Raw genomic sequence first — 11,275 nt, forward strand, 5'->3', positions numbered from 1 at the left:
TTCAGCCTGTCTCCTCTCTTCTTTTCTAGCTGTCTGATGAACAGGGACGGTTAATGGTCTTTGACATTTCACATCATGAAAATGTTATTCAAACTGTAAGCTCTAACAAGGTGCACCGTCTGGTCCGGATGCTTTGAAATTCATCTTTGAGTCTTGTTGTCTGATGTTTTCATTTAAACTCTTATGGATTTCTTTCATGTGCTTTTTTTTTGCTCGTTCCTCAGAACAGTGGTGGAATAAAATGTAAAGATTTGGCCGAATTTGCTAAATAAAATGAATGTGGAAAATGTTATTTTGTATGAGGGGAAACAAATTGTGGCACAAACCAGGTGAAATCACTGTCTGCTGAAATCACAGAAACATATTTTTACATTTGAGAGAAGGGTTAAATTAAATGCTCCTTGAGGCAGGGGGGTGGACTGTGGGCACTGGAATGAGAGAAATTGGTTTTCCGAATATTCGGTTCGTCTGGTTCTGAATATTGATGACAGCTGCTCACCTTGGTACGTCTGAAGGTGTGACAGCTGTAGATGTGGTGCTGTTGTCTTATGAGGCCAAATTAGTTTTTCAGGTGTAACCAAGACAATAATTCAGTTTTTCAAAACTTTGGTATATTTGTATATTTTTATTACCCTCATGATGCAGCAGCCATGAAATCACTTTGTGGTTGTTCTCTGAAACTCAAATGAAGCTGCCATCTAGTCTGCTGCGCTGCACTGTACTGATGAGCGGTTGATCTGGCCATGACGGCGTGGGGAAAAGCAATATCTTAAATTTGAAATAAATGTAATTGCACATTTGTACAGGAGCTAATGGTAAATGTAAGCCTGCAGTTACTGATTTTTATTTATTTGCCACCACCAGAAGCAAGTTGTGAACCAACATCGACATCATCTTCATTAACATTACAAGCTGATATGAACTTGTTAACAAACAGGTGCTGATGTTCACATCCAGCAGTTATGGAGCAGGAGGAGGTCTTTTAGCTCAGGTTTTGGTCTCCATCTCCCGAGGACAGTATGTGGCTTTTGCTGCCACCAGCTGGTCTGTCTGTTTGCTGGTGAGCAGGTAGTGTGCAGCAGGTTTTTAGTTTGCTGTTCACTGAAAATAGACAAAGCAAAAAAACAGAGCATTGAGAGTGAACCTAAACCATCAAGTTGTGGCGCAGACAGCTGAACAATGAGCTGAAACTCTCTGTAAAGCTGAGGGGAGCTGCAGATGTTTCACATTCATGTCATTACATGTGGGACATCATCCAAGAAGAGACACACACTGGATGTACAGTAATCTTTTATTTCTTCAGGAGGCAACTCATGAGAACATTATTTACAATACTCAGCTGACAATGGGGCGATTTGGTTTCCCTGCGGGGGTTTAATCAGAGATCTGCTCTCAAAGAGATCCCAACATTTTAGAAGCTTGGCCTGGACTTTTCTTTCAAAAAGTCAAATGACATGTCTGTAACACAGTGATTTTAAAAAGAGCTTTAAATGCAGCTAAGTGAAATGGATTTGTTGAGGGAAAACAATCTTCCTTAGAAAGATAAAAGTGCAACTTCAAACTATAGCTTTAATTTTGGTATGAGAGCAGGCGAAGCTCTGAACAGATTCTGTTTCAGCCAACAGAATCACTGTTCGTTTCCCACATTGTGTGACTTCACTTTGCTGCTGCTCATTGATAACATTATTAGATTAAGTCTCATCAGAACAATCTCGTACGTGTGGTGCTTTCATTTTAAGCTCTTACAAAGTCTCACTGTGATTATCACTATGTTCAGTATTTAACTGATCAGGCACGGAAGCACTTTAAGTCTAATTGATCAAAGGTAATTTCAGTTTCAGCGTCAACCAGCAGGTGTGTCGTGCAGCGACAAGTGCACACGAGCAGCAGCAGCCTCGTTCTCTTTTAATGGAAGTTCTGACACATTCATGTGGAGTTGGCCCTGTTAAACCCTAATTGGCCCTGCGATCAAATCTGGACACCCGATAGAGGAAAAAAAGCCGGGGACATGGTGGGATGTGAGAGAGACGATACAGGAAACAGAGGGGGCTGACAGGCAGTGATGTCATGATATAATCAGGCTTTATTACTGGAGTCTCTGAAAATTAAAATCAAACATCTGGTCTCTTTGTCGTTTAGCTCCATGCATCCATCAGTCCATCCCTTTGTCACTTAGTCCGTCCCAACTTCCACCTCACGCTCCCCCTCTCAGTCCTCCAGTGCCAGTGTGTTGAGTTCCTCGTCCAGCTCCTCCAGATCCTCTCCCGTGAATAGGTTCTCATCCACCGGTACCTCCTCTTCATCCTCCCCTCCTCCGTCCTCCCCGCCCCCCTCTGCTCCCGATAGCCCGTTGGCCTCGGCGCCACCGCAAGCTCCGTTCAGTTGCTCCTCTGTTGACAGACAGAGAAGTTTTTATTAAATCATGTTTTGTTTGCTATTTGTGTATAAAAACTACTCATATTGTGTTTACTTGTTTCTCTGTAATGTCAAAGTTATGATTGGAGCTAAATGGCTGGTTGCAGACAGTCGTTAAGTCTACCAGCTGACCAGCTCTGACACGAAAACAAGGCAGAAATCACTCGTTTTTCTTACCGCCGTCTGATGTCGTCGGATGAGTCTTATTCCTGGAGTTGAAACGGTCCATGGATGCTACGGTAATGCCTGTGTTGTCGACCTCTTGTGGAACAAAACGGGATAAGTCTATGTCCTGGACCTCAGTTGTATTGATCTGAGGAAAAAAAAAAAGTAAATGGGTGTGAGATGTAGAGAAACAGGAAGGATCATGTCGAGGGATCTCTGGTACAGTTGCTGTGTTTTGACTGTGGAGGATAAATAGTGAAATGCTGCTCACAACTGAACCTGCAGCTTGTCCTCTATTAAAAATCATAAACACTTCAACAACATTTGAGTATCAGGAAAAAAAACTAAATCAACCAGGAAATAAAAGAAGGGACATTGTGTTTAATGACATTGAGATGAATGAATGAAACATGTTTTGTTGTTGCATTAAACCTGCTATGCATTAATTTACATTCTAAATGTGTGTACAACAGGTGCTGTCAATTAACAGGTAAATCATCTGCTGTGTAAAAAAGCAGGCAGCTGCAATTCAGGAGGAATTAGTCCATTTATATAGAAAAAAACCTTTCCATCACCTGTAAGAAAGCTGAATTCTAATTGTTTATGAATGAGGCCAAATAGTGCACTTAAAATGTGGCCGTCTGTCTCATCTTTGAGAAAGTGAAGGAATTACTTGTTGTCTTCACCAGCTGGAGCCTTGCTTTCTGTTTCACTTTGTGCAGCCAGCTTTTTCTGCTGATACTTTTTAATTCATGTGCTGAACCTGGAAATGTGGCTCTCTGATGTCATTTTCAGTGTAAAACCTGAGCAGCAGCCACCATCTTCTCAAGCATGTGGAATTTTCTCTGGGTGGTGAATTTTGTTGAGGGCCTCATATTTAAATATATATTTCAGGACCTGCAGGTAACTGCCTGACAACACCGCCCTCACAGCAGAACCAAAATAACTTGGGAGTCAAGGACAGACTGCGAGCCGGCGTCCCCTCAGTTACGCTGCGGACTACATTAGACTCCAAACAATGCTGAATGCCGTTATTGTGCTGGGACGTCTCACTTCAAGTGCGACAACCACAAAGCACAAATCAATATGAAGTCATACAAAGCCAAATGAAATAACCATTGACTGCAGGGGGTTATGATGCGCTCAGAAGGCAGCGAGCAGTCTCAAACATTCTGTCGCTGTGCACCACAAAGACATTCGAAAAGTGTTGATAATTTCAGACTTACCTGTTCTTCATCATCTTTCACATCATCATTGTCATATTGGGTGTCATCGGCTTCGGCGTCGTCATCATCGACCAACTCTGGACGGAACTCGAACACCTCGCGGCCGCTCACCTGCAGATACAAGTGATTCATTTAAAGCCGGCGTTGCTGTGGAAATACCTGACGAGCATCGCCGTCACTAAAACAGGACAAATGGACACTCAGAAAGTGACCACGCACACAGTTATCACACTCACGCAGTTACTCAGGCCTCTTTTTACACATTACACAGCTTTTATTCATTTCCTGAAGACTTATCCAAACCATAACCACTGCTTGCATAACCTTTACCGTAACCACTGACCCAAAAATCAGCTTTTTTTCCAACTGGGGACCCTATTGGACAAGCCGTGCGCTCGTTAGTCTGAAATGTGTCCCTGAATGTAGTCTACATCAGACTTACCACAAGTGATTTTCCAGCCTTAAAGTCAGCCTTCTTCTTCTCCATCTCCTCCCTCGCTTTGTCCACCTGTTAATCATATTAACAGTGTTAATAAAAGTTTTATGATTTCGGCATGGAATCAAAGAAATGCATGTGACACTGTCCTGAATCATCAGTCGACCTCATTTCCACAGGGAAATTAAAAATAAACATGACTGGTTCTGCCCGGATAAACTGAAGCTAATAAAATGATTAAACGTGCTCCAACCTTCTCCTGCCTTTTCCTCTTCTTCCAAGCCAGGAAAGTCTCCAGGGTGATCCGGGTCACATCGACACCCAGAGCGGCACGCTGCAGGGGGAGAGACAGACACCATGATGTGGAGAGTAAAGACGGCTTCCAGGGTAACGTTAGTTACTGTGTTGTAGCCATGACGGAGGGCCTCCACTTTTGGAAAATATCTAAAGGCAACTGCTTACATTTCCTAACAACCAACCTGGTTCCTCAGACTTTTTTCTCATTTTACAAGTGATCTAACGCCACTTTACTAAGCCAATCTTTAAAACTGATTCACTATATTTGATTTAGTATATTTTAATGTGCATGTGTGAAGCATGTTGTAACTTTTTTCCAGGTGCAACAGAAATAAAGCTTACTTAATTCTTACTTGCACAAATGGCAGCTTGTTAGCCAACAGCTAAACAAATGGTGAGCTAACCGCCACTGTCCAGTCAAAACATCTGATTTAACCACCAACATTTCTGCTATAAGCCAGCTGTGGTTTGTAGTATTTATGTTTGAAGTTTCTCACTGCTGTGTGACAAATAGAAGAACAGTTTATTCACACCAGCTGTGATTGACCTACAATTCCTGCTTTGGAGTGGAGGCTTGATTATATTCTACTAGCATTTAATCATTCTGCGCCCATATCAGCAATTTCTAATTTTCATTCTATGTTGGTAATTACAGGTCTTTATCATTTGTGCACACCCAATTCTACACTGGCACCCCATGATGGCAGCAGCCATGCTTGATGAGATATGGAACCCAAATGTAAAGCCCAAATTATATGGAGCAAAGACGGTTTGCGTATTAGGGATGCACGCATTTAGTTGACTAGACAATTAAATGTTACTACCCCCGCTTATTATTTTATTAATGTACACATTTAAATTACAGGATAATGTGGTCTCAATGCACTGCAGGTTTTCCATTATCCAGCAATTACTATTTGTTTGCCAGGAAAATTAGTTGAAGTCTGACATACTTAAATCTCTCTGGTCGAAATGTCCGGTGAAAATAATTCCTGAATTAGATGTGAAAATATTATGGCTCTACACGCCGTTTCCTCCGCTGCTTCTCTGCTCTCCGCCCTCCCCATTCTGTGAATTAAGGGTTTATTTCAACCAAACCAGAGTTGGGAACAGTGGCAAGGCAAACCAAGAAGGTTTTAATGAGTTTTATTTTGCTTCTGTCGAGTTTGATTAAAGTGTGTTTTACAGCGATAAAATGACAGTTTCCGTAAATGGAGTCTGGTGGCTTTGGTGAGAGCGATATAATAGCTGTTTCTGGTGAAAGAAAAAGGATCTGGCTCTTTAACAAAAAGGTTTTTCTCTGTAATGTTGTCAGACACTTAGAATAACAATCTGAGCCTGTCAGTGGCAAAAGCAAACACTTTTAATGGACGTACACTGAAGGTGCACAAACGCCCGGAGGGATTACATTTCAGCCCGTTTCATAGCTAACGATTTTTGCAATTTTTTAAAAAAATATTCACACTTTAATTTTTTCATTTAAAAATGTGATTTGGTCATTTAAGAATGTGATTAACAGTTTAAAATGGCTCTTATAATATATGCAATATTTTTCTGACAATGTTTAACATCATCATTCTGCTCAATTTTGACCGTTTTCTCTGTGTTTTCTTACACTGACACTAGTTGACCAGTCCAAGTTTAAACTTCCATTTAAACATAAGGGAAATTAGTCGTTAGGAACATCCCAATTGCACATAAGTTGTTCATGAAGCATCCTCGCTTGCATTCCTTATAGCTCATCTCTTCTAAGGCCACTATTCTGCTCGTACTCATCCCAAACCTCCACAAATAGCCTGCAGTAATTTCCTTTCTTGCTTCCCTCCGTCCATCCTTACCTCGTTTTCTATCAGCTCCTCCAGCGAAATTTCTTCCTCTTTCTCCTCCTTCTTCTTGTCTTTTTTCAGTACGAAGCCGGGTGGCAGGGCGTGCCGGTACATGCAGTTGTCACCCCCTCCTGGACACACCCAGAACCAGCCGTATTTATTATTCTCTATGGCGTCCAGGAAGTACTTACACACCTGCAGACAACACAACAGAGTACATCATGTCACATAGAGGAGACAGAGAAAACAGACAGCATGTTGTATTATTACTGCATTTAAGTGGCTTAACTTGAAGTGTGACTGTCAAGTGAGTTCATCTGTTGGCGACAAACAGCCATGAGATCACTGATGAACTGAATCATCACCAAAAGAAATTCCTTGCAGCCTTTTTTTTTTGGGTCATTTTAAATAACCCTAATCTGTTGGGGGCGGGGGTGTCTAAGGGATGGACAATTTGGCTTTAATTCATGGCAACTCTCAACAACTTGTGAAAGGAATATGCCAATGGTCCAAGATTTATGTAATGACTGATCCTATCCGGTACATCCACTATGTCCCATGAAAGCCCCTGTTCATTTTCCCTTGGATTTGGTTTTCTCTTCCTCAGTCTCATCTCCACCCAAGTCATCACCTCCATATTTCCTCAACTCCACATTCCTCTGTCACTGTAACTTGACTCGATGTCTCCGCCTTCAGATTGTTTTTTTTTTTTTCCGATCACCAGCCATGATTGGAAAACTACCACCAATCTGGGCTCCTCTGGAGCAGTCATATCTCCCTTAGCAGTTTGGGAACAGCTGTTCGTTATCAATTATTATCAAATGTACATTTGATGGATCATTTGGTTTCCCTGTCCTGATTCATTGTTCATCATAAGAACAGACTTACAATTTGTGTTTTGGCTTTCTTCTTCTCTGCCTCTCCGTGCTTTTTGTTTACCACCTCCTCCAGTTTCTTCTCATCCCAGTTCTCCATGGTGTCTAAACAGAACACAGCAGGTCCGGTGGTCATTAATTCAAGTGTTTCACAAAAAATAAAACCATATAAACACAGCTTCCGAGGAACACATAATAGTGAACTTGGTGCACATGCAGTCATCTAAAAAAAACGTTACATTAGTAGCTATAGCGATGATCTTTTACATTTATTCCTGTATTTTTGTACTGTATCTTTAGTCCTGTCAATTTTCATCACATTGCTTATTTATTAATTTATTTTAAGGACAATTATATCAAATGAACAATTGTTTCTGATGTAAAAATCTTAATGCTGAAATGATGATGTTGCTCAGCACTATACAGTACTGTAATATATTTTGGCCACCTACACTATACACTGACCTTTTTCCAGGTCTTCATCTCTTTCATCCACGTAGACGCTTCTCTTCTCACATTTCCTCTCCATTGACAGATCATGACTGAACTTGCACTTGTCACCTTTAGTACACTGGCCCTGCTTAAAGAATGCACACAGCACTGACTTTGGATCGACACCTGCGGAATAGAGAAGAGTGAACGATCAGTTACCTTTTCTAGTATACTAGTCAAGTTTAATGAAAACACAAGAACAACCAGCAAGTATTTGGTATATTTTTACATGATGAACAACTGAAATGAAAGACATACAAAGTTAAAAGTGATTAATCTTCTGTAGGACTGTGTGTTGGTTACCTTTGCTGACTTTCTGGGCAGCAACTACAGGTTTGAAAAGCTCATTGAGTTCTTCCAACTCTTTCTTCTTATCAGTCTTCTTACTGGCCTTGTCTGCATCAGCCTGGGCAGCCTACACGCACAGATACACACACACATACGAATGGCAGATAGATTTAAAGGTGATCCGATCCAATTAAATACGCTGTTTCATTCATTGTACACATCTGAGCACACAGAGCAGCATATTAACAACACAGCCAAGTGAACTCTCGACAGGTGATGCAATCCGGTCAACAATCAGTTGTCTTTTCTTCTTCTTCAGTCTCTTCAAAATGCGGCATTTTCACTGCTGACATTTCAAATTATTTGGCAGAAGAAGCGGAGGGAGAAGCAGCGATGCAGAGAGACAAGAATGTTTGATTTATGGACAGTTCAAACAAGAGAGTCAAAGATATGAAGGGGTTGGGGAAGGGGGAAAAAACAGATAGTGAGAATAAGAATTGCCTCCTAACCTGTCTGGCACTTTGTTGTCCATATTTGACTTGCTGGGTAACGTTCTTGATGTACTTCTGCTGCTTGGCCCCTTTCTTGTTCTTCAAACCAAATGTCTTGTCCTGAAAAAAAAAAAAACAAAAAACCATCAATCATATAATTACAGTTATATGGAGCTTAAAAGGCCCCTATACACTGTGTAATTTTGGGCTCTCTCAGATGCCAGTTTTATAAGCAGAGGGAAATCTTTGGCTGATCCAGAATGGTATTGCATTGTTAGAAACGTCAACCAAAATCTGTTATTGCACTCTGGTGATCAAAGACAGTCTAACAGTGTAAAATCCCCCAATGTGACTACTTGATGGTTTATAGATGACCCACGTCTACAAACCAACCATAAAATCATGCAGCATACACTGGCTGACACAACACTATTAACATCATTACATAGGAGTTAAAAAAAACCCAAACAAAACACTGCTTGTCTTTTTAAACATTTTCAAATTCTCGCTATATCACAGTACAACAATTGAGATATTCATCACAGTCTGGCCTGCCTCAAAATTGAGTTCATACAGTCATCACACAGATTGCAACCAAGATTTTAGTAGAATGACTTTGCCCAGTGCGACATGCAATTAATCTGCAAGACTGTGGTTATCACAGTATGTAGGGGTCATAAAATTAACAATAATGCAGCTGTTTTATTTGGTTATAACAACACCAATATGTGGATAAGATAGTGGGTAATAAACGATATCAGGTAGGCCAGAAAATGATTTGAGTCACACAAAGCTCACACGCTTTTCTGGGCACACCAGGACCAAAAGACAGAGCATGTGAGATTAATTATGGGACGTTGCTATGATCTGTCAACACTAACATGGCAACAACCACTGGGTCAACAGCAATCTGTCTCAGCAATTGACCACGTCTGTAAGGAGGAAATAGCTATAATAAATCAGATGTGGCGGCTGTTTTCCTGGTGGATTTGTTTGGAATCAATTATGATGACTATACAAGACAGATTGTTTCTAAATCTGTTTCTAATTGAGCAAAACTATTGACAGATTCTTATCTCAGTTTTCCAGTGGACAGTGTGATAACATTGAGATGGGGGGGGGGGGGTCCAACTATAAATTAAAATGTCACCTGGTGTGACACTGTGTCACTACTGGGCTTGCTTAGTACCACTAAGTTACCTGTTGTGAAACTAGACAGGTGATAGGTTCCTTCCAACTCTGACATTCAGGGCAGATTAATTAAATCACCTACACTCAAACTCGTCTGACACAATAACACGTAGCAGTACATTATGTGCTAGCGAACGTAAAGTTACATAGCAAAAAGCGGCTAACGCTAACAAACCGCTATGTACATTGACAGAATATGACAACGTTTTATTGTCAGCGGAATCAACATCAGCATTAACAATACTCTTTACAACACTCAGGTTAAGTTTACAAATGACCAACTTCTCCCCAGTTTTAGTTCGGCATCGAAACAGGCTCAAATTAGTAATAGTCCCTCGTCTGTCCTGTGGGCCGAAAATTAGCAGGCCCATCGCACCGGCCTTTGATAGCCGTTCATATATAAAAACAAGGAAGCTAATCATATAATACAGTATGAGGACGTTATGTTATGGCTCCCAATTCTACCTGCTGGCTTGAGGGGCACAGATTCACCATACTAGAGCAACAACTGTGAATTCTAATTGCGGCGGCACGGCCCCGCTAGCAATCGGTAAGCCTCGGTGAGATACATGCATTTGTCAAAAGTTAGCCTTCTGACAGCTACCCAACTCGCTAGAGACAGGATAATAGAGATCAGCAATTTTGGTAGAAGACAACTAAATTATTCAAAACGACTACTGAACAACTGGGTAACGCTTGACAACTGCACAGAGACCAGTTGAACTTTATCTTTTACTTGTCGGCAGTTGTGTTAGCTTCGGTTAGCTCTAAACGACAGCCTGCCTACGACTCGTGCGGTACCTTAGCTTGTCAGCTACCGCTAAAAGCAACATGCTAACTCGTGTTATTTTTACCTCAATTATCTTTTCCTTTTTCTTCTCTTGAGTTTTTTTATTTCCCGCTGGTGGGGCGGGTTTCTTCGGAGGCATGTTGGCTCAGGTATAGCTGTGTAGAAATCACGTAAAGCAGCGTAGTATTTATTTTAATGTAGCGTTTCGGCTGATAAGTCAGCTCCACATTACCCAGTTGCTGCTAGCACAGCACAGCAACGGCGCTCATAGGCCACATGTGAGTTGTTGATGTTCTCTGGCGTCATCACGCACCACCAGAAGCATGACGGGTACTGTAGTCTACAAAAAGGAAGTTATTCCCCGAACTAAAACATGCTAAAATTGAACCTGCTTGGAATAGGCATAAGTATATGGTCCCACTGATATTACCCTGACTAAGTAGTATTGCTATATCTCAATTTGCTTGTATGCTTTTAATTTCATTTTGTTTGACTCTGCAGCATTTTGTTTCATAGCATTTTGAACATTTTAAACATTTAACTCGGTGAAAGTATAATCATGACCAGACAACATAAATAGGTTAATAATACTATCACACAATTTAAATATTCAGCGATCTCTACCTTCAAGTAGGATAATAGGCGATGTAAAGTCTTATATCTCATGAATGCTCCAAAAAAAAGATCAATAGTGATACTGCGTACCTCAACACGGAAAGTTTTTAGCAACTGGGCATCAAAGTGGAGTAATGGGGTTTCACTCAGGGGACACATTAATTGATT

The 11,275-nt window shown here is 41.0% G+C and overlaps 1 protein-coding gene across 1 annotated transcript; it reads right to left on the reverse strand.

Annotated features, from left to right (window-relative positions):
• Positions 1–2,065: 2,065 nt before the first annotated feature.
• Positions 2,066–10,747, reverse strand: zc3h15 (zinc finger CCCH-type containing 15). Its single transcript, XM_041947479.1, has 11 exons — positions 10,557–10,747; positions 8,530–8,631; positions 8,036–8,147; positions 7,706–7,858; positions 7,254–7,345; positions 6,378–6,560; positions 4,496–4,576; positions 4,249–4,314; positions 3,807–3,917; positions 2,593–2,728; positions 2,066–2,390 (listed from the first exon to the last, which is right to left on the reverse strand). Exons 1-11 carry the CDS (start codon positions 10,629–10,631, stop codon positions 2,209–2,211), a joined length of 1,293 nt encoding a protein of 430 aa, XP_041803413.1. The 5' UTR covers positions 10,632–10,747; the 3' UTR covers positions 2,066–2,208.
• Between the last annotated feature and the right edge of the window lie 528 nt (positions 10,748–11,275).

The sequence above is a fragment of the Chelmon rostratus genome, chromosome 11 (assembly GCF_017976325.1).
Source record: "Chelmon rostratus isolate fCheRos1 chromosome 11, fCheRos1.pri, whole genome shotgun sequence".
NCBI classification, from domain to species: domain Eukaryota; kingdom Metazoa; phylum Chordata; class Actinopteri; order Chaetodontiformes; family Chaetodontidae; genus Chelmon; species Chelmon rostratus.

What these genes read in the sequence shown, in the direction of transcription:
- zc3h15 (XM_041947479.1), bottom strand. Translation starts at nt 10,631, where the DNA reads ATGCCTCCGAAGAAACCCGCCCCACCAGCGGGAAATAAAAAAACTCAA. An exon ending in AGAAAGCCAAAACACAAATT is followed by an intron (nt 6,561 to 7,253) that starts GTAAGTCTGTTC and finishes TGTTGTCTGCAG; the next exon opens with GTGTGTAAGTACTTCCTGGA. An exon ending in AGGCTGGAAAATCACTTGTG is followed by an intron (nt 3,918 to 4,248) that starts GTAAGTCTGATG and finishes TTGTATCTGCAG; the next exon opens with GTGAGCGGCCGCGAGGTGTT.